Source organism: Salvelinus sp. IW2-2015, linkage group LG23 (assembly GCF_002910315.2).
Source record: "Salvelinus sp. IW2-2015 linkage group LG23, ASM291031v2, whole genome shotgun sequence".
Taxonomy (NCBI): Eukaryota; Metazoa; Chordata; class Actinopteri; order Salmoniformes; family Salmonidae; genus Salvelinus; species Salvelinus sp. IW2-2015.
This window is the reverse complement of record NC_036863.1, coordinates 34,485,526-34,509,741: the sequence shown is the minus strand read 5'-3', so window position 1 is coordinate 34,509,741 and position 24,216 is coordinate 34,485,526. Positions and strand designations below refer to the sequence as shown.

At 46.1% G+C, this 24,216-nt stretch overlaps 1 protein-coding gene across 2 annotated transcripts in view; it reads right to left on the bottom strand.

Moving 5' to 3' along the window:
• robo1 (roundabout, axon guidance receptor, homolog 1 (Drosophila)) overlaps nt 1-24,216 on the bottom strand; it is a 225,300-nt gene that overhangs the window by 121,619 nt on the left and 79,465 nt on the right. For both annotated transcript variants that reach the window (XM_070434580.1, XM_070434581.1), the window contains one exon: nt 18,221-18,547. In XM_070434580.1, the coding sequence (XP_070290681.1) occupies nt 18,221-18,547 (327 nt within the window). The remainder of the gene's footprint in view (nt 1-18,220; nt 18,548-24,216) is intronic.

Here is a 24,216-nt window from a genome sequence, read left to right as displayed (position 1 = left end):
GTATTTATGGGTCTAAGTGACTCATTACCTCATCCATAGAGGGCAACCTGATGCTTTGTGGTTCAACTTTAGACCCTGCCGCAAGCCTAACTGTCTCTCAAATGGCACACTGTCCAATAAGGTCTAGAACATCATTTATTTGTCCTCATATGGCGGCCCTAAAACTGACTCTTCTGCCCAATAACCTTAAGTGTACACTGTCCGTGACTTTCCCTTCACCTCAATAAAGAGCTCCATGATTGAATCAACTCTCTGAGGTCAATAGGACACATGTTCATTTCCCAGGGTCCTCTGGCTCCCTGCAGGCAGAGAAATATGCTGAGTGTCCTGCCTGACATTTATTGGATGGGAACTAGGTTATAGATGTTTTTCTCTCTTTTTCCTCCTCCCTTCAGTTCCAGCATGGCTCCGCTAGTCTGACCCTGTGTGTGTTTCTGCTTACCAGGCAGTATCCCAGCCCCTTGGTCACGCTTCAGGCTCCAGTACACACTTCATCTGTCACTGTCTCTGCTCTGTCACTTCAGCTCTGCGTCCCCAAAAGAAGAAGTCTCACTTCTTCACCATGAAGGACAGAGAACGGAGCCAGCACTTCTTGTTTCTCTACATCTCTGTTACTCGTCTCCTGCTCCCTTCACTCTCTATGTCATCATCCCTCCCATAGTCTGACTTCAACCATGTTTCCCTCTCTGACACCTTTTATACATGTCTCCCTCTCCCATTACAGCATTCTCTCTCTATCTCTCTGTGAGGAGCACGTATTTTTTCACATATCTTGTACATAATGTTGCCGCTACCGTCTCTTATGACCGAAAATAACTTCTGGACATCAGGACTGCGATTACTCACCACGGACTGGCACAATCCTCTTTTTCTTTTAATGAGTCCGACACGAACGACATACTGCTTTTCTTGGGCTTTCTTCGGAGAATTCGTAGGCGATCGAATAAACCCCCACTTCCTTCCATTCTGCTAGCAAACGTGCAATCTTAGGACAATAAAATAGATGACCTACGCGTAAGATTAAACTACCAACGGGACATTCAAAACTGTAATATCTTATGCTTCACAGAGTCGTGGCTGAACGACGACATCATCAACATACAGCTGGCTGGTTATACGCTGCACCGGCAGGATAGAACAGCGGTGTCTGGTAAGACAAGGGGTGGCAGACTATGTGTTTTTGTAAATAACAGCTGGTGCACGATATCTAAGGAAGTCTCCAGCTATTACTCGCCGGAGGTAGAGTATCTCATGATAAGCTGTGGACCACACTATCTACCTGGCCGCAGGGCCAGACGGATTACCAGGACGTGTACTGTGAGCCTGCGCTGACCAACTGGCAAGTGTCTTCACTGACATTTTCAACCTCTCCCTGCTCGAGTCTGTAATAACAACATGTTTTAAGCAGACCACCATAGTGCCTGTGCCCAGAAACACTAAGGTAACCTGCCTAAATGACTACCGACCCGTAGCACTCATGTCTGTAGCCATGAAGTGCTTTGAAAGGCTGGTCATGGCTCACAAACACCACTATCCCAGAAACCCTAGACCCACTCCAATTTGCATATCGCCCCAACAGATCCACAGATGATGCAATCTCTATCGCTCTCCACAGTGCCCTTTCCCACCTGGACAAAAGGAACACCTATGTGAGAGTGCTATTCATTGACTACAGCTCAGCATTCAACACCAGTGCCCTCAACTCAAAATTCATCAATAAGTCAAGGACCCTGGGACTAAACACCTCCCTCTGTAACTGGATCCTGGACTTCCTGACAGGCTGCCCTCAGGTGGTAAGGGTAGGTAACAACACATCCGCCACGCTGATCCTCAACACAGGGGCACGTGCTCAGTTCCCCCCTGTACTCCCTGTTCACTCATGACTGCACGGCCAGGCATGACGCCAACACAATCATTAAGTTTGCCGATGACACAACAGTGGTAGGCCTGATCACTGACAACGACGAGACAGCCTAAAGGGAGGAGGTCAGAGACCTGGCCGTGTCGTGCCAGGACAACAACCTCTCCCTCAACGTGCTCAAGACGAAGGAGATGATTGTGGACTACAGGAAAAAGAAGACAACGCACGCCCCCATTAACATCGACAGGGCTGCAGTGGAGCAGGTTGAGAGCTTCAAATTCCTTGGTGTCCATATCACCAACAAACTAACATGGTCCAAGCACACCAAGACAGTCGTGAAGAGGGCACGACAAAGCCTATTCCCCCTCGGAGACTGAAAAGATTTGGCATGGGTCCTCAGATCCTCAAAAGGCTCTACAGCTGCACCATCGAGAGCATCCTGACTGGTTGCATCACTGCCTGGTATGGCAACTGCTCGGCCTCCGACCGCAAGGCACTACAGAGGGTAGTYCGWACGYCCCAGTACATCACTGGGGCCAAGCTTCCTGCCATCCAGGACCTCTATACCAGGCGGTGTCAGAGGAAGACCCTAAAAATTGTCAAAGACTCCAGCCACCCTAGTCATAGACTGTTTTCTCTGCTACCGCACGGCAAGTGGTACCGGAGAGCCAAGTCTAGGTCCAAGAGGCTTTTAAACATCTTCTACCCACAAGCCATAAGACTCCTGAACATCAAATGGCTACCCAGACTATTTGCATTGCCCCTCCCCCTCCGCTCCTCTCCCCCTCCTTTACACCGCTGCTACTCTCTGTTGTTATCATCTATGCATAGTCACTTTAATAACTCTACCTTCATGTACATATTACCTCAACTAACCGGTGCCCCCGCACATTGACTCTGTACCAGTACCCCCCTGTATATAGTCTTTTTAGTCTTGTTATTTTACTGCTGCTCTTTAGTTACTTGTTACTTTTATTTCTTATTCTTTTCCGTATTTTTTAAAACTGCACTGTTGGTTAGGGGCTCGTAAGTAAGCATTTCACTGTAAGGTCTACACCTGTTCTATTCGGTGCATGTGACTACTGCAATTTGATTTCATTTGATTTGGGAGGCCAGAGCAATGAGAGGCTTTATCTCTGATCAGTTCACACTTCTGACCAACACACATCATCACCAGTCATCTCACATCTCCCTCCATCCTCCATTCCCGTTACCCATACTCCCCTCTGCCTGCTCTGTGTCTCATCACTGACTGACAGCCATGTTGACCAAGAGTGAGAGAACACACACACACCTCGTAAGATTAAACAACAGCCAGGGGCCAGTCTGTCCAAACCTACAGGGACTTTACAACAATCAATCAGGGGCCAGCGATTATAATTTCAGTACTCTACAATATGTATCCTTCACACCAGAAACACACACACACAACAACAAAAAGATCACCTCTTCCCCCTCGGGAGGCAAAATAATATTTGGCATGGGCCCTCAGATCCTCACAAAGTGCTACAGCTGCACCATTGAGAGCACCTTGACTGGCTGGCTGCATCACCGCTTGTTATGGCAACTGCGTGGCATCCGACCATAAGGTGCTACAGAGGGTAGTGCATACAGCCCAGTACATCAAACTCCAACCACCGGAGTCATGGACTGTTCTCTCTGCTACCACATGGCAAGCGCTACCAGAGCGCCAAGTCTGGGACCAAAAGGCTCCTGAACAGCTTCTACCCCAAAGCCATAAGACTGCTGAACATTTAATCAAATGGCCACCTGGACTATTTGCAATGCTGCCCCTTTTTTTTAGCTCTGACTCTCTTGCACTGGCTCTATGAACACTCAGTGGACTCTACCCACACACTCACACATACTACACTGACACTTCAACACTCCAACACACACACACACACACATACACACACATACTTTCTGTCACGCCAGCTCCCGCTCCCCCTCCCTGGCACTCAAAGGCGCTAGGCTCCCCAGCATTACGCACTCCTGCCACCATCAGTTCGCACACCTGCCTTTCCCCATTACGCGCATCAGCGTATTATTGGATTCACCTGGACTCAATCACCTGTTTATTACCTCCCCTATATTGTTCAGTTCCCCGTCTCTGTTCCCCGCTGCTGCATTGTTTGTTGTCTGTCCTTATGTTACCCGGTGCTAACGATGTTGCTTGTTTGTTCCATGTCTGTTCCTATTAAATCTTGACTCCAGTTACCTGCTCCTCATCTCCGGAGTCTGTCCTTACAGAATGCAGCAGCCATCTAACGAAGCATCGGGGAGTGCTAGCGTTCCGGATTGATGGTGACATCGGGTCCGGAGGCTGCCGCTGATGGAACAGGGGTTGTCTAAGCCAGCTCGTCGGGCTTCCACGCACTAGCTGGCACGAGAGGATTTCTTGTCCCGGTTGGCACCCATCCCATGTCAGGCCTCAGTCGGATCGCCAGGCGTCCACGCTTCAGCCGGCTCATCAGGCTCCCATGTGCCAGCGGGATCATCAGGCTGTCACGCCTCAACCGGGTCGTCTGGCTCCCACGCCTCAGCTGGTTCGCCAGGCTCCCACGGCCCTGCCGGTTCGTCAAGATTTTACACCCAGACGGTTTGTCCAGCGCCCGTGCCTCGGCCGGCCCGTCAGGCTCGCCCAGGTGGGACACCGGGTGGTGCCCCTAGAGGGGGGAGGGGTACTGTCACGCCTGCTCCCGCTCCCCCTCCCTGGTGCTCGAAGGCGCCAGGCTCCCCAACATTAGACGCTCCTGCCACCATCAGTACGCACACCTGCCTTTCCCCATCACGCGCACCAGCGTATTATTGGACTCACCTGGACTCAATCACCTGTTTATTACCTCCACTATATTGTTCAGTTCCCCGTCTCTGTTCCCCGCTGCTGCATTGTTTGTTGTCTGTCCTTATGTTACACTGGCTCTATGAACACTCAGTGGACTCTACCCACATGACGCTGTTGCTTGTTTGTTCCATGTCTGTTCCTATTAAATGTTGACTCCCCTTACCTGCTTCTATTCTCCGGCGTCGGTCCTCACACTTTCACACTCTTCACATACTCTGCTGCTACTCTGTTTATCATATATCCTGATTGTCTACTCACTTTTAACCCTACCCACATGTACAGTTGAAGTCGGAAGTTTACATACACCTTAGCCAAATACATTTAAACTCAGATTTTCACAATTCCTGACATTTAATCCAGGTAAAAAATCCCTGTCTTAAGCCAGTTAGGATCACCACTGTATTTTAAGAATGTGAAATGTCAGAATAATAGTAGAGAGAATGATCTATTTCAGCGTTTATTTCTTTCATCACATTCCRAGTGGGTCAGAAGATTACATACACTCAATTAGTATTTGGTAGCATTGCCTTTAAATTGTTTAACTTGGGTCAAACATTTCAGGTAGCCTTCCACAAGCTTCCCACAATAAGTTAGGTGCACATTTTTCACATTCCTCCTGACAGAGCTGGTTCAACTGAGTCAGGTTTGTAGGCCTCCTTGCTCGCACATGCTTTTTCAGTTCTGCCCACACATTTTCTATAGGATTGAGGTCAGGGCTTTGCGATGGCCACTCCAATACCTTGACTTTGTTGTCCTTAAGCCATTTTGCCACAACTTTGGAAGCATGCTTGTCATTGTCCATTTGGAAGACCCATTTGCGACCAAGCTTTAACTTCCTGACTGATGTCTTGAGATGTTGCTTCAATATATCCACATAATGTTCCTGCCTCATGATGCCATCTATTTTGTGAAGTGCCCCAGTCCCTCCTGCAGCAAAGCACCCCGACAACATGATGCTGCCACCCCCGTGCTTCACGGTTGGGATGGTGTTCTTCAGCTTGRAAGGCCCCCCCCCCCTTTTTCCTCCAAACATAACGATAATCATTATGGCCAAACAGTTCTATTTTTGTTTCATCAGACCAGAGGACATTTCTCCAAAATGTACGATCTTTGTCCCCATGTGCAGTTGCAAACCGTAGTCTGGCTTTTTTATGGAGGTTTTGGAGCAGTGACTTCTTCCTTGCTGAGCGGCCTTTCAGGTTATGTTGATATAGGACTCGTTTTACTGTGGATATAGATACTTTAGTACCTGTTTCCTCCAGCATCTTCACAAGTTCCTTTGCTGTTGTTCTGGGATTGATTTGCACTTTTCGCACCAAAGTACGTTCATCTCCAGGAGACAGAACGCGTCTCCTTCCTGAGCGGTATGATGGCTGCGTGGTCCCATGGTGTTTATACTTGCGCACTACTGTTTGTACAAATGAACGTGGTACCTTCAGGCATTTGTAAATTGCTCCCAAGGATGAACCAGACTTGTGGAGGTCTACAATTTGTTGTCTGAGGTCTTGGCTGATTTCTTTTTATTTTCCCATGATGTCAAGCAAAGATGCACTTAGTTTGAAGGTAGACCTTGAAATTGACTCAAATTATATCAATTAGCCTATCAGAAGCTTCTAAAGCCATGACATTATTTTCTGGAATTTTCCAAGCTGGTTAAAGGCACAGTCAACTTAGTGTATGTAAACTTCTGACCCACTGGAATTGTGATACAGTGAATGATAAGTGAAATAATCTGTCTGTAAACAATTGTTGGAAAAATGACTTGTGTCATGCACAAAGTAGATGTCCTAACCGACTTGCCAAAACTGTAGTTTGTTAAGAAGAAATTTGTGGAGTGGTTGAAAAACGAGTTTTAATGACTCCAATCTAAGTGCATGTAAACTTCCGACTTCAACTGTAGATGCTGTATTACCTCAATTACCTCAACCACCTCGTACCCCTGCACATTGACTCAGTACCAGTACTCCATGTATATAACCTTGTTTTTGCTATTTCATTGTGTTACTATTTCCTTTATTTTCTTCCTTTTTAATTCTGCATTGTTGGGAAGTAAGCATTTCATGGTAAAGTCAACACCTGTTGTACTCYGCACATGTGACAAATAAAATGTTGTATGATTTAGAAATACCACCACATTAGACTAACACGCGTTGACTCACATATCTTACAGCCCAAACTCAGGAGTATCAGACAGAGGGGGCTCTGTTCCACCACATATGGGAGACCCCTGGACCCTGAAATGACCCGTGGATGACCCCTGCGTCAGTTGGATCCCTTTGAGTTGAATGAGTAGGAAATAACTCAGTTGAGATTCTACAAGCTGTCCCTCTGTTCTAGCTCAACTTTAAACCTCAACATCCCAAAATAAACTCCCCAGGTGGACAAAGAGCATAAAGAAAGACAGGTTTGGTGTTGGGCAGCAGTAGACCTCCTCAGAGTGAGTCAGTGGAGCGGACACAGGAAGTAGCTGGGTGATAGATGGATACCCAGTGTGACTGAGGCAGGGACGGAGTGTGAGGGCATGCCCACTGTCGTTAATCCCTGTCACCAGGAAGGAGAGGAAAACACCATCTCTGCTGTCCTCTGTTATCACGTCCCTCTCTTCTCTGTCTTTCCTGCCTGCTGCCAGAATCAGTGCCTTTGTCCCCTCTACCACCCCTCCCCTCCTTTATAGTCACCAAGCATGAAAAGAAAGTCACAATGTTATTTTGTAACACCCCTGACCTCTAACCTCTGCCCCCTGCCCCTGCTCATTCCACCACCCTCCCCAAGGCCATAAAAAAACACACTTTTGGTTGATGTGTATTTTGAGCGTGCAGGCGGACAAAGTCCTCACGGGGGGACAATGGGGTGAAAGCGTGTCTAACAGACAACACAACAGGCTTACCCCTCACACTGGGCAGACTCTGACAAAATAACACGGGCACCTGTTAGCAATACAGAAACCCTTAGTCTAAACTGGTGCACTACTAGACACACAAACACACACACACACAGCTGTTGTGGATGGCAGGTGGGTCCTATAGTAAAAGTCCACCAACCTTTTTGGAGTTTTTACCATAGGGATGTGAAGCAGACATGTTTGCGTGAATTGATACCACATTTCCACGAGTCATGGCAAATTATGCATTTGTCACATCTCAAAAAGCGTACCCCTGGGCCCTCTGACAGTCCCAACCTACCATTGACCCCTCAGTAAGACTTGCTATGGATACGGCTCTGGGACAGGGAGGACGTGCTCAGCCCTGAGAGGCCCAGGACACATGCTGAGACACGCTGTGGGAGCCTAACGGGAGCATGATCTCCTGGGATCTCTAGCCTTTTCCCTTGACTGTGAGGGGACCCCACAGCAAGAAGTGATCTGAATACATCAGGGGACTGGCTGAAGTAATGAATGATGCTGTAAAAAGGTTAATCAAAGGCAAATAGTCTGGCAAGTAAACAAATGATCTTCACTGGCAAGGGGTTTGAAAAGAGCGACACAGAGAGCCGAGTGCGACTCTACTTAAACAGAAAACCCACTCCAAAAATATACATTTTCTTTTCATCAGTCGACAAAAACCCCAAAAGTTTTCAAGATATTGGACATTCAAGAAGCAAAGTGTCACCGGCCACATCATGATGATGATGCAAAATGCATTCCTTTTAAGGCATCAGGTTAAAGGTGGTGGCTAAACTAGGGAGGAGAAGATGAGTGGGGAGGGTGGTGTGACAGGGGCCTAGGTGCTGGGAGGTGGGGACAGAGGGAGAGCAGAGGCCTAGAAGACAGGAGTAACAGAGAGCTATTGAAGTAGGTCAGTGTCAGTCTATATAGGAAGATCGTATGCAACTACAATTTTTATTTTATTTTTTTATTTCACCTTTATTTAACCAGGTAGGCTAGTTGAGAACAAGTTCTCATTTGCAACTGCGACCTGGCCAAGATAAAGCATAGCAGTGTGAACAGACAACAACACAGAGTTACACATGGAGTAAACAATAAACAAGTCAATAACATGGTAGAAAAAAAAGAGAATCTATATACAATGTGTGCAAAAGGCATGAGGTAGGCAATAAATCGAATAATTACAATTTAGCAGACTTAACACTGGAGTGATAAATCATCAGATGATCATGTGCAAGAAGAGATACTGGTGTGCAAAAGAGCAGAAAAGTAAATAAATAAAAGCAGTATGGGGGTGAGGTAGGTAAATTGGGTGGTAGTTTACAGATGGACTATGTACAGTTGCACGATCGGTTAGCTGCTCGGATAGCAGATTTTTAAAGTTGTTGAGGGAGATAAAAGTCTCCAACTTCAGAGATTTTTGCAATTCGTTCCAGTCGCAGGCAGCAGAGAACTGGAAGGAAAGGCGTCCAAATGAGGTTTTGGCTTTAGGGATGATCATGAGATACACCACTGGAGCGCGTGCTGCGGGTGGGTGTAGCCATCGTGACCAGTGAACTGAGATAAGGCGGCACTTTACCTAGCATAGCCTTGTAGATGACCTGGAGCCAGTGGGTCTGACGACGAACATGTAGCGAGGGCCAGCCGACTAGGGCATACAGGTCGCAGTGTGGGTCGTATAGGTGCTTTAGTAACAAAACGGATGGCACTTTGATAAACTGCATCCAGTTTGCTGAATAGAGTATTGGAGAAGCTATTTGTAGATGACATCGCCGAAGTCGAGGATCGGTAGGATAGTCAGTTTTACTAGGGTAAGTTTGGCGGCGTGAGTGAAGGAGGCTTGTTGCGGAATAGAAAGCCGACTCTAGATTGATTTTGGATTGGAGATGTTTGATATGAGTCTGGAAGGAGAGTTTGCAGTCTAGCCAGACACCTAGGTACTTATAAATGTCCACATATTCTAGGTCGGAACCGTCCATGGTGGTGATGCTAGTCGGGCGTGCGGGTGCAGGCAGCGAACGGTTGAAAAGCATGCATTTGGTTTTACTAGCGTTTAAGAGCAGTTGGAGGCCACGGAAGGAATGTTGTATGGCATTGAAGCTCGTTTGGAGGTTAGATAGCACAGTGTCCAAGGAAGGGCCGGAAGTATTACAGAATGGTGTCGTCTGCGTAGAGGTGGATCAGGGAATCGCCCGCAGCAAGAGCAAATCATTGATGTATACAGAGAAAAGAGTCGGCCCGAGAATTGAACCCTGTGGTACCCCATAGAGACCTGACCAGAGGACCGGACAACATGCCCTCGATTTGACACACTGAACTCTGTCTGCAAATAGTTTGGTGAACCAGGCAAGGCAGTCATTAGAAAAACCGAGGCTACTGAGTCTGCCGATAAGAATATGGTGCATTGACAGAGTCGAAAGCCTTGGCCAGGTCGATGAAGACGGCTGCACAGTAATGTCTTTTATCGATGGCGGTTATTGATATCGTTTAGTACCTTGAGCGTGGCTGACCGCTCCCATCGTGCAAAGATCCAATATGTGCATAAATGTGTAACTGGATCACTGATGTTACTATTAAGCTCTGGTTGCGCAAAATTTGCTTTGATAAAAACCACATTCCTTTTACTCAACAGGAAGGGCTGGGACAATAGCCATAGTGTGAATCGTGCCGTGAGTAGGAGTGTGTTGTGTGTGTGTCAGTAGGCATGCGTGTGTTAAGCCATCAGTGTGTGGAGAGATTCATGTTGCATGTGAGAGAAACATATCTCTGTCAAATAAAACATCCAAAACAGAGACTTTATCTGACAATCCTGAGTGTAGGATTTTACAGTTTCTCTGGTATGTCTTTTATGTGCTGTAAAACATGGACTGTATAAGTGTTTTTTTCAGATGCACGAAATAACCTTGGTTCTTGGGTCAGTTAAGAATAAGAGGAAATAAGGCTCAACAAGAGATCTGAGAGAGTACGTGGAATTACTCTGGCAGAGTTTCCACAAAACAAACTGGTGCATTAACAAACTAAAGCATAAACCAGTCCTAAACTACACTGTCTGGAAACACGTGACACACAGCTATGTCCAGGCCAGGCTCAGTCCAAACCCTGCACTGATCAATAAAGCATTGTAACATTACATACTGTATAACATTGTTACAGCACCACATCAACCCAGCTATTCGCTAGTGAGTGGTGATGCCTGCCCTGACAGTGTGAAGCCCTCCATGTGAAGCCCTCCATGTGAAGCCCTCCATGTGAAGCCCTCCATGTAAGCCCTCCATGTGAAGCCCTTCATGTGAACCCTCCATGTGAAGCCTCCATGTGAAGCCCATGTGCCCCATGTGAAGCCCTCCATGTGAAGCGCCTGACATGTGAAGCCCTCCATGTGAAAGCCTCCATGTGAAGCCGCAGTGACATAGTGCCTCATGTGAAGCCCTGACATGTGTGAAGCCCTGACATTATTGAAGCCCCTGACAATGTGAAGCCCCCATGTGAAGCCCTGACATGTGAAGCCCTCCCATGTCTGAAGCCCTGAAATGTGAAGCCCTCCAGCTGCTGAAAGCCCTGAATGTGAAGCCCTCCATGTGAAGCCTGAAATTGTAGATAGCACCTCCGATGGTGCAAGCCTCTGACATGTGAAGCCCTCCATGTGAAGCCCTGAAATGTGAAGCCCTCCATGTGAAGCCCTGACATGTGAAGCCCTCCATGTGAAGCCCTGAAATGTGAAGCCCTCCATGTGAAGCCCTGAAATGTGAAGCCCTCCATAGAATAGTCCTTTGGAGAAAAGATCATTGACATATATTTGACATTTGTATAAGTTTTTTCCCCATTTTTCACGAGCTGAAATGGCCGCTCTAAAATGTGCGGTTTTGAAACGTCACGCTATTAAAATAAATATTCAAGTTAACTTTTTGTCACCACACCTTGTTATTGGATTTTCAACATTGCACAACCAATTACATTTTTGTAAACTGAAGTTGACAATTTTATTTTAGAAAATGATTGGCACCCCGGAGCTAGTACTTGGTTTCACAGCCTTTGGCCAAGATAACTGCAGACAAATGCTTCTTGTAGCCATCAATAAGCTTGCTGCACCTTTCTACTGGCAATTTGGCCCACTTTTCATCAGCAAACTGCTCTGTTTCTTCAATGTTTGAGGCATGCCCTCCACCAACTGCTGTTTTCAGATCTTGCCATAGGTTTTTGGACAATGGGTTGAATATTGGACTCCAAAACAAACATGATGCCTTGCGCACGTTGCCAAAGAGCTCTAGTCCACAGAACATTTTCCCCAGAATGAAGGCTTGTTTAGGTGGGTTTTTCGAGAAGTTCAATCAGGGTTTCTTGTGTCTCCTTCAGCAGTGGTGTCTTCCTGTGTTTACCAACGACCAAATGAAACATTCAAAGAAAATAACATCCTCCCTTCAATCAAACATTGGGGAGGTTGGATATTGCTGTTGGGTTGCTCTGCTGCCTCTGGTACTGGGGGCCTTGAATGTGTTCAAGACATCATGAAATCAGCAGATGATCAAGTATGGCTGGAAATTGCCTGGGACCTCACAATACGATATTATCATGACACTTAAGTGACAATACGATATGTATTCCGATTCTCACGATTCTTACAATTCTATCTGTGATTTATTGAGATTCCATGGTCCAAACATATTGCTCACCATACTCTATGTCTGCTGCAGAGGGTCAAGAGAGACAGGAGAAATGGAAGTAACAAATTGGCTCCCTATTTAAAAAGAAGACGGAAAACAAGCTATGACGAAAGAAATACTGGACTTTTGGTGCAGGTACAGCCAACTAGCGCACAAATCATGTTGCGATATTGTCAAAACGATACGATACAACATCCCAATATGTAAATGGATCTCTATTATCAAGGTGATTTGGATTGCGATGTTCAACCCAGTGTCCAAAAACTGTATCTCTGGTGAAGGTTGTGGGTCATCCAGACACATATCAAACGCACCCTGGAATGGTTCAAGAAGAAAGTGTTCTGGAGTGTTCTGGAATGTTCTGGAGTGGCCAGCGAAGAGTCTAGATCTGAATCACATTCATAACCTCATGCGAGAGCTGGAAACAGCAGTTGGGCACCTCTCAAACATTGAAGAATTAGATTAGATCAGAATTAAATTAGATCAGCATTAGATCAGGTTGCTGCTGAAGACGAGGCCAAATTGACAGTAGAAAGGTGCAGCAAGCTCATTGATGCCTACAAGAAACATGTGTTGGCAGTTATCTTGGCCAACGACTCCGCAACCAAGTACTAGCTCCAGGGTGCAAATAATGTTGTCCATGCCTTTCGTCTCTATTTTCAAAATTAAAATTGTAAACGTACATTTACAAAAATGTAATTGGTTCTGCAATGTTGAAATCCAATAAGATGTGGAGACCAATATGTATTTATTTATTTTTGCAACTTATTTGATAAGAGATAGGGAGTTATTAAAGAAAAGTGCAAGGGTGTCAATATATTTGGCCGCAACTGTATGTCAACAATCCTTACTCCAAAGGACTATTCTATGGATTACATTTCGTGAGGAATCACTCAAAAGCCTTTAAAGGAGTAAGTCAAGGTCTGGGGTCAGGTAGTGAGGTACTGCGGGGAGAGTTGGAGTTCCTACGTGTTTGTAGCTCCAGATAAGCCACGCTAAACCCTGACTTTGCCCTCCCTACCTGTTAGACAGCCAGAAATTGTTGAAACAAGGATTATCACTACACGCCCATAAGCAAGGACTAATAAGAGAGAAAAGCCTAGCACTTAACACAGTATCCAAAATGAAGCTGTTATTTCAATGTTGGAAATGGAGTTGGTAACAAGGCTGTTTCAGTTACAGCGAAGGGCAGATGAAATACACCCAGGAGGATCACTGCTCTCTCTCCCTGGGGTTGTACAGGGAGTTATGAAGTCAGAAGAGAGGATCACTGCTCTCTCTCCCTGGGGTTGTACAGGGAGTTTATGAAGTCAGAAGAGAGGATCACTGCTCTCTCTCCTGGGGTGTACAGGGAGTTATGAAGTCAGAAGAAGAGATCACTGCTCTCTCTCCCTGGGGTTGTACAGGGAGTTATGAAGTCAGAAGAGAGGATCACTGCTCTCTCTCCCTGGGGTTGGTACAGGGAGTTATGAAGTCAGAAGAGAGGATCACTGCTCTCTCTCTCCCTGGGGTTGTACAGGGAGTTATGAAGTCAGAAGAGAGGATCACTGCTCTCTCTCCCTGGGGTTGTACAGGGAGTTATGAAGTCAGAAGAGAGGATCACTGCCTCTCCTCTCCTGGGGTTGTACAGGGAGTTATGAAAGTCAGAAGAGAGGATCACTGTCTCTCTCCCTGGGGTTGTACAGGAGTTATGAAGTCAGAAAGAGAGGATCACTGCTCTCTCTCCCTGGGGTTGTACAGGGAGTTATGAAGTCAGAAGAGAGGATCACTGCTCTCTCTCCCTGGGGTTGTACAGGGAGTTATGAAGTCAGAAGAGAGGATCACTGCTCTCTCTCCCTGGGGTTGTACAGGGAGTTCATGATCAGCAGAGGAGGATCCTGCTCTCTCTCCTGGGGTTGTACAGGGAGTTATGAAGTCAGAAGAGAGGATCACTGCTCTCTCTCCCTGGGGTTGTACAGGGAGTTATAAGTCAGAAAGGAGGAGTCACTGCTCTCTCTCCCTGGGGTTGTACAGGGAGTTATGAAGTCAGAAGGAGGATCACAGCTTCTTCTCCCTGGGGTTGTACAGGGAGTTATGAAGTCAGAAGAGAGGATCACTGCTCTCTCTCCCTGGGGTTGTACAGGGAGTTTATGAAGTCAGAAGAGAGAATCACAGCTCTCTCTCCCTGGGGTTGTACAGGGAGTTTATGAAGTCAGAAGAGAGGATCACTGCTCTCTCTCCCTGGGGTTGTACAGGGAGTTATGAAGTCAGAAGAGAGGATCACTGCTCTCTCTCCCTGGGGTTGTACAGGGAGTTATGAGTCAAGAAGAGAGGATCAAACTAGATAGAAAATCATTTCAAAGCCCAAATAACTGCTCATTAGACCATACAATGAGTGTACAAAACGTTAGGAACACCTTCCTAATATTGAGTTGCACCCCACATTTTTGCCCTCAGAAAAGCCTCAATTCGTTGGGCATGGACTCTACAAGGTGTCGTAAGCGTTCCACAGAGAAGCTGGCCCATGTTGACAACAATGCTTCCACAGTTGTGTCAAGTTGGCTGGATGTCCTTTGGGTGGTGGACCATCTTGATACACACGGGAAACTGTTGAGCATGAAAACCAAGCAGCATTACAGTTCATGACACAAACCGGCACGCCTGGCACCTACTTCCAAACCTCGTTCAAAGGCACTTACATTTAGTGTCTGGCCATTCACACTCTAAATGGCACACACATACAACAATCCATGTCTCAATTGTCTCAATGCTTAAAAATCCTTCTTTAACCTGTTCCCTCCCTTCATCTACACTGACTGAATTGGATTTAAACAAGTGACATGAATAAGGGATCACAGCTTTTCACCTGGATTCTCCTGGTCAGAGCAGGTGTTCTTAATGTTTTGTATTAATCAGTGTATTTCACATTTACTATAGAGAGAATATATGTATTAGGACTTACATCAGTGCAAGCTAGCGTTTCACCTTGTTTGACCCCGCGTTAGGAGGGAAGAAAAATAAACAAACAATGATAAGGGATAAACAGCCTAGATAAACTGTCTAGGCAGGTTGGTAGACGGGCCATGCTCTGCAGATAGTTCCAACTGTCCAGTACGGGGCCATTTTGAGTTATTAGTGTCATTGAAGTGTCTCCAGGTAAAGTTTATGCAGCCTCAATGCAGCCTCATAAAACCTTGGCATTTCAAGCTGTCTCTCTGTCTGGCAGGGCTGTAGTCACCTTAGTTGCCCCAAAGACATAACACGGTGTTCTACAGAGAGAGAGAGGAGAGAGAGAGAGAGAGAGAGAGAGAGAGAGAGAGAGAGAGAGAGAGAGAAGAGAGAGAGAGAGAGAGAGAGAGGAGAGATCGACGAGAGAGAGAGAGAGAGAGAGAAGAGAGAGAAGGAGGAGAGAGAGAGAGAGAGAGAGAGAGAGAGAGAGAGAGAGAGAGAGAGAGAGAGAGAGAGAGAGAGAGAGAGAGAGAGAGAGAGAGAGAGAGCAGAGAGAGAAGAGAGAGAGAGAGGAGACGAAGAGAGTGAGAGAGCAAGAGAGAGAGAGAGAGAGGAGAGAGAGAGAGAGAGAGAGAGAGAGAGAGAGTGAGTGAGTGAGTGAGTGAGTGAGTGAGTGAGAGAGAGTGAGAGAGAGTGAGAGAGAGTGAGAGAGAGTGAGAGAGAGTGAGCAGGGCTAGACCTGTCATCACCATCAGACTGTCAGAGAACATGACTTCACGGTCTATTCTGGTCCAAGGCTCTTGACTGGGCTCATTTGGTCCTGTGGTTGGTGACCTTGAATATCCTCCTTTAAAGGAGAAGTTTACCCAAAATCCAGAAACTACCAAGTGATTCCATACATTGAAACTAGTTTAGTGGAGTTTGCACTCTCTCGTTGTAGTGCTGTACTGAAACAGCCGCAAAAAAAGGGTCACGTGACTCATGTCATTGCTGGATGCAGGCCTCGCTCTGTTCCATTGCCAGTAAATTCATGATTAAGAGATGTGCCCTTACACGGAGCTTGATGTCACAGATTACATTTTTGGGGGGGAGAGAAGGAGCTGGTGAAAAAGATGATAGAGTTAGGCATATCGCAGGTAAAGTTAGTTACAAAAAGTGGATAAAGAGTTGGCAGCAAGAGCAAGCTGGTGTTCGGTTCCTGGATGCACTTTATACAGGAAACCAAAGGAAGAAGGCCTCAAATTTGACTGTTTTCCGATAAAAGATACAGAGAGATGTAGAAGACGGTTAGTAGCATTTCGAAATAGTAAATACAATGTAAATARTCCTGCAGCCAACCTTGCATCGCTGRGTGTGTGTAACAAGCACTTGAGTGACGATGCATGTGAATGAGATATGCCATTTGAAACTACGGGGACGGAAAACCCGAAGGATACTACAAGATACAGCTGTCGCTACTGTGTTTCCATGGACTGGATCTGGCGCAGTGCCAAAATACAAAGGTGTGTTTGAGAAGAGAAAGTGACAAACGCATGCGGTATGTAGCCGAGCCTGATCCTTAACGTTCAAGGTGTTCTTATTGTGTTGTTACCATAGCAACACATCATGTAGACAGAGGCCTAGGTGCCCTGCAGGTTAGCATATGTGCCCTTTGTATTTATGACGGGGGGAGGGGGGGGGTTGAGAGGCAGTAAACATTGTGTCACCTTACATTGCAGAATAGAATACACCAAAAACATTGTGATGAATAAATAAAGACTAAATAGTGTTTGGGGCTTATGTGAAAACATAAACTCCCTAACGGTCCCGCTCATAGAGGTTGATGATAAGCGATCATTCACTAAAGAAAAGTTTAGATACTTACTCGTTAGATAACTGTCCATTTGGCCCAGCTGGACCAGGGGTGCGTCACCATTTATATTTTTCAGGACCGTTGATGTGGGCAGATAAATCTCAGTGGTCGCAAAAGCAGCCTAACTGCTCTCATCAGCATTACGTTCCTAGATTTCTGTAAGAATTYTAGTCACATATTTGAATTCTCTGCAGCACAAACATTCCTCATTCGTGGAATTGGAGCGCAATTGCCCCAACTGCACCACCAGTCTGTGTCGATCCTAGGAAGCTACTGCTACCAGATCTTGCTGTGGCTTCTGCGGCTAGAGGGGCGTAGGCCACCTGAAGCTCAATTTGCCTCCATTCTTAGTCTGAATAGTCTGAATAAACCCAGTTTAGTCTTTTTCTTCACTTGCAAGTATTTCGTCATTAGACATATTTCTAGGTTGCTGTTTATTTTTTATAACTAATGTGTAATGTTGTCTTTACTTCGCCAACCCAAAAAACATGCATCTGTGAATAAGGGCATAACGTGCAGTTTCTACTAAGAAGGGATTCCCAAGAGCGCATATGTGCAGTGGTTACCGATCTCTCCGCTGCTGTGGCAGTCGGCTACATAAAATAATGTGATAAAATAATGCCAAATCTTTTAGGTGGAAAAGTACACATTTCCTGACTCAAAACCGATAGTACTTTTGACAAAAATAGCTTCTCGGCCACACACTTTCAATAAAACAACGAATTTGGCCACACATCATGGATTTCTGAATAATGAAATTCACTGGCAACGTGCAGAGTGAGGCCTGCATCCAGCAACATCACCAGTCACGTGAGCTATTTTTCAGCTGTTTCAGTACATCACTACATGGAGGAGGGGGGGGGCAAACTCCACTGATCTAGTTTCAATGTATGGAATCACTTGGGAGGTTTCTGGATTTTGAGAAAACTTCTCCTCGAAGAGATTGTCCGAACCAGGCAGGCACCACAGCACCGCTCAGTGTTCTGTCATTTTCTGTAATTATTAACAACACTGACCTCTGTGTTATAAAGCAGTGATAGCCATCACTTACATCTACATATTCCATGTACAACCTTTGATATAAAGCAAATAGCTATCGTCAGCATGCTCACTTTGTCGCTAGTAGTTGATACACCAACCCACACGGCTTTGACCCACCACCACCGAGACAGAGAACATTACTTACTGGCTACCTCCAGCGAGGCGTTGTGGCTGACGGCCTGGCCCAGGTAGTTACGGGCCACACACACGTAGCTGCCGTCGTCTGGCTTGCTGCGCCGGCCGTGGACGATACGTAGGAAGAAGAGGGAGCCGCTGGGCAGCAGCATGCGGTGGGAACGGGGGTTGTCCCGGTCTGTCTCCACACGCTCCCCGTCCTTGTACCACTCCACCGTGGGGGCAGGACGRCCCTCCGCCTTGCAGTTGAGGGTGGCCGGCTCCCCCTTGGACACAATGAGGTCAGAGGGGTGCTCCACTATCCGGGGAGGGGAGTCATCCTGACGAAGACGAGATCCTGAGTAAAGAGAAAATATGACATGAGATTTACATTGCATGTATGTTGGAGCAATCCCTGGCCACAAGCACAATGATAATCAGTAGCTCATGTCATGTCCCAAACATTACTCTGTCACATGAATTAATTCCTCAGCCTTATCCACCCTGAGCCTAATGCTGCATTCATAACCAAGTGGGAAGGTGGTCATTACCAGTTGTGAAGTTCACGTGCTTTGAACCCATTGGCTAATTGCCAACTAATGGCCAACAAGCTGCGTCAACCATAAACTAAAATTACAGCTATCATATGCTTGTAAACAAATGATAGTGTTAAAAATAGATACGAATAGATTGCTTTTATAAATAATGTCTTGGAAATGCTGCTATCAAGGTAATTTCCATAGTAAGTGACGTCAGAGGTCAGCATGTGGGAGAAGTCGGAGCTCATGGATGATAGACGAGTTTCCCACTAGTAATTACCAGTTGGAGGAGCATTCAAGCGGATATTTCCCAGTCGTATGTGGCAAATACCACCTTCCCAATTGGTTATGACCACAGCACTACCCATCGCCCATATGCCTGGGCCTACCCCTTTTAACACACACAAAACTGTAGCACTCCACTACATGGAGACTATATTAATCACACACACACAAATCTCTCACACACATACAATACACACACTAGCTATACATATCTCCAATGATTAGGAAGCCACACTGGGCCACTAATGCACACATCCAGCAGTACCTACAGTACATATCAGTCTCAGCAGTTCCCTTCAGCAGCAGCAGTAGGTTTACAGTTATTAGACACAGTGCATTATCATTGCTGTGCCGGTGATTGTACCAACTGTAATCCTGTCTGACATTCTAATTAACACACATTGTCATGGGGCAGACACAATGTTTCTGTATTGTTTAAGAGCTCGGAGTCCCAGGAGGCAGAACACAGCAGTAAGCTGAGTTGACGAACAGAGGCCTTATTTTGGCATATCTTAGTAAACACGTCTTCCCTAAAACCTCCACTAGGAAAACATCAATTGGTTTATAGCTGTGAGAGTATGATATCAGTAGGTTCTGAGCTATGATATGACTATAAGAGGGAAAATCGAATGCTATTAATGCCATTTTCAATATGGACTATATTATAGTTTCCAAGGCTCTTTCTCTATGTTGATAAGAGAGAAATTGAATTTAAATTTAAATTGAGAGAGAGAGAGAGAGAGAGAAGAGGCAGAGAGAGAGAGAGAGAGAGAAGAGAGAGAGAGAGAGAGAGAGAGAGGGTTTACTTTGAAACATCTACAACCCCGCTGAAGGAATGTGATCATATTGAAACAGCTAAAGCGATTATGGGCGATTCTCTCTTGTGAAGTGGCGAAGCGGCCGGGTCTAGCTATTAATCAACTACCGTTTGTCAGAAGCCTGCATCAAAGTCTTTGATCCTGCTGTCGGCACAGTAACGCAGCGATGCCCTTTGGTCTGCTGACTGTAACAGAATATCTCTGGATCTCTGAGAGAGAGAGAGGAAGAGAACACTGCTGGTCCAGTGTGTTTCATTAAAGAAGGCTTTGAAGTGTTCCCATGGTCTGTCATGGGGTCAACCCTTCCCTACTAAATTATTTATTTTATATATATATATTTATCTATCAGGCGATATTTATTTAAGGAATTACACATTAGCATTCTGCTGGTTAAGTTGTGCAAACTGCAGAGGCTGGCAGATTGGGGAGCTGGGCAGGCAGCAGTGGGCAGCCGGACACAGGCAGGGGCAGAATGAAGGGTAAAGCTCCGTTCTCTGCTCTTTCAAAAAATGTATTATGAGTGGAGAGGGAGCATGGACATCCAGTCCACCAAGACCACAAACACACTCTCAGCCTGGATCCCTACTCTGAGTATCATCCATACCACACACACACACACACACACCCACACCCACCCACACCCACCCACCCACCCACCCACCACCCACCCACCCACCACCCACCCACCCACCCACACACACACACACACACACACCACACACACACACACACACACACACACACACACACACACACACACACACACACACACACTCCTTCTCTTCCTCCTCAATTAATTCTGTTTATCTGTCACTCATTCCACAGTGTCCTGGCCTCCTGAGTCAATCCCTCCCTCAGGAGACATGAGACAAAGTCTCCTCACTGAGATCTGTGTTCCTGCCTCCCTCCCTCAGGGGGACATGAGACAAGGCTCCTCACTGAGGTCCGTCTTCCTGCCTCCCTCCCTCAGTGGACATGAGACAAAGGCTCCTCACTGAGGTCTGTGTTCCTGCCTCCCTCCCTCAGGGGACATGAGACAAGGCTCCTCACTGAGGTCTGTGTTCCTGTCTTCCTCGGGGACATGAGGGAGAACACACACACACACACCACACACACACACACCACACACACACACACACACACACACACACACACACACACACACACACACACACACACACACACACACACACACACACAACACACCACACACACACACACCACACACACACACACACACACACACACACACACACACACACCACACACACACACACACATCCTTCTCTTCCTCCTCAATTAATTCTGTTTATCTGTCACTCATTCCACAGTGTCCTGGCCTCCTGAGTCAACCCCTCCCTCAGGGGACATGAGACAAAGGCTCCTCACTGAGGTCTGTGTTCCTGCCTCCCTCCCTCAGGGGACATGAGACAAAGGCTCCTCACTGAGGTCTGTGTTCCTGTCTCCCTCAGGGGACATGAGACAAAGGCTCCTCACRGAGGTCTGTGTTCCGGCCTCCCTCCCTCAGGGGGCATGAGACAAAGGCTCCTCACTGAGGTCTGTGTTCCGGCCTCCCTCCCTCAGGGGACATGAGACAAAGGCTCCTCACTGAGGTCTGTGTTCCGGCCTCCCTCCCTCAGTGGACATGAGACAAAGGCTCCTCACTGAGGTCTGTGTTCCTGCCTCCCACCCTCAGGGGACATGAGACAAAGGCTCCTCACTGAGGTCTGTGTTCCTGCCTCCCTCCATCCCCCCCGTCCTTCTATCCTTCCATCCCTCCATCTCTCCAGATTTAACTCATTTGCTTCACTGTTACGACTGATGAAGGACATTTGTACAGGTTCTACTGTAGGTATGCTTACTATTTCACCAGATCCACTTTGGCATTAAAGGGTTTAAGTGCTGAACTAAGTGTGTGTAGTGTGTGATTCTCTGTGTGGTGTGTATCTAAACTGTATTTTTGTGAAAACTGTGGAGGGCTATGTAATGGAAAAGCAATTTGAGAGGATAGACAAAAACCAGATGATCTAAGAGAGCGAGAGAGAGAGAGAGAGGTTGGAGGGGGAGGAGCAGGGGTAATAATGTCCAGTAACTGCAGCCATTTGTGGGTGGTATTTCACCTGTTTTACTGCCTGTTGGGAGCAGGAGGTTGTGATTTGGCTGCTCTTTCATGTGGCTAAAAGTGGTTCACACAGTGCTGACTAAAGGTGTCTGCATGCTTCCCATCCGAATCAGTTTGCGCATATACTGTGTTATGAGAAATGTGGCACCAAACCTCTTAGTTAAATGAATAATTGTGTGACTATGCTCTCCTCAGCAAGAACATCAAAATTAATGACAGATTTCCAGAGTTATCTTAGATTAATTCAGACTATTTTGAAGAAGTGTATACTGGCTATGGAGTCGCAAGATGGACAAACAGTACTATTACCGCTTTTTCAAGCAAATATATTTTAAGGGAGTGTGCGAGGCAAAGACGTTCACTTRGCCTAGCCGAGGTCTGCTAGGAGCAAACCAAATCTAGTATGCAGATGCCTTTAATAAGGCGCCCGCATGCTTCCCACCCGAAACAGTTTGTGCATACAGCATATTACGACAACATTTAGTTCATTCTTTTTGGATTGGGTAATAGGCAAGATGTTTTCGGCTGTTCGTGCACAAGTCATTTCTTCTAGAGGCACGCCGTAGTTCAGTAGCCGAAGTCTACGCCCCCTCGTCGGTGATTGGTCAACAGTAGGGTTTCTTTGATTAAGTTTTTGTTGTCATTCAACGAGAGACGACTCGTTTTCATGCAATTTTTTCCACTTGAGAAACACRAAACATCTCAGTTAGATGTCAAATTGCTCTACTAAGATCTCCACGGCAAAAACAGTACTATTGTCGCTTTTTTCTACTTTCTCAAGCGAAGGTCAAGGGAGTATGCAAGGCACATACGTGCACTCAGCCTAGTTGAGGTCTGCTAGGAGCAAACTGAACCTACTGTAGTATGCTGACCTGCTTACAGTGCCTGCAGTGGCCCTGACTGGGGAGTTAAATCGTTTATAAAGCGTTAATGGGGATATGATGCTGTAGTGTAGAAACAGAGTCCTAACTCCCAGACCGACACCAGAGAAGCTGCAACACATTACCCTACAGAGACTGTGGGGAGAGGAGCAGGCACACTGCTTAAATCACACAACCAACAGTTCAGCCACATACATACCTATAATAACAGTCAAACGTTTGGARACACCTTCTCATTCTAGGGTTGTTCTTTATTTATACTATCTTCTACATTGTAGAATAATAGTGAAGACATCAAAACTATAAGTGTTAAACACTCTTGGCATTCTCTCAACCAGCTTCACCTAGAAAGCTTTTCCAACAGTCTTGAAGGAGTTCCCACATATGCTGAGCACTTGCTGGCTGCTTTTCCTTCACTCTCCTTCTTGGTCAAATAGCCCTTACATAGCCTGGAGGTGTGTTGGGTCATTGTCCTGTTGAAAAACAAATCATAGTCCCACAAAGCGCAAACCAGATTGGATGGCATATCGCTGCAGAATGCTGTGGTAGCCATGCAGGTTAATTGTGCCTTGAATTCTAAATAAATCACTTACAGTGTCACCAGCAAAGCCCACACCATCACACCTCCTCCTCCATGCTTCACGGTGGGAACTACACATGCGGAAATCATCCGTTTACCTACTCTGTGTCTCAGAAATCAGAAATGGTTGGAATCAAAAATCGCAAATTTGAACTCGTCAGACCAAAGGACAGATTTCCACCAGTCTAATGTCCATTACTCGTGTTTCTTGGCCCAAGCAAGTCTTTTCTTATTATTAGTGTCCTTTAGTAGTGGTTTCTTGGCAGCAATTCAACCATGAAGGCCTCTAAACAGTTGATGTTGAGACATGTTTGTTACTTGAACTCTATGAAGCATTTATTTGGACTGCAATCTGAGGTGCAGTTAACTCTAATGAACTTATCCTCTGCAGCAGAGGTAACTCTGGGTCTGCCTTTCCTGTGGCGGGTCCTCATGAGAGATAGTTTCATCATAGCTCTTGATGGTTTTTGTGACTGCACTTGAAGAAACTTTCAAAGATCATTACATTTTCCGGATTGACTGACCTATCCACAAATGTACTATTAACAAGGCACACCTGTTCATTGAAATGCATTCCAGGTGACTACCTCATGAAGGTGGTTGAAATAATGCCAAGCGTGTGCAAAGCTGTCATCAAGGCAAAGGGTGGCTACCTTGAAGAATCTCAAATATAAATATATTTTGATTTGTTTAACACTTTTTTGATTACTACATGATTCCATATGTGTTCTTTCATAGTTTTGATATCTTCACTGTTATTCTACAATGTAGAAAATAGTYATGATATACAACAGAGATGCTY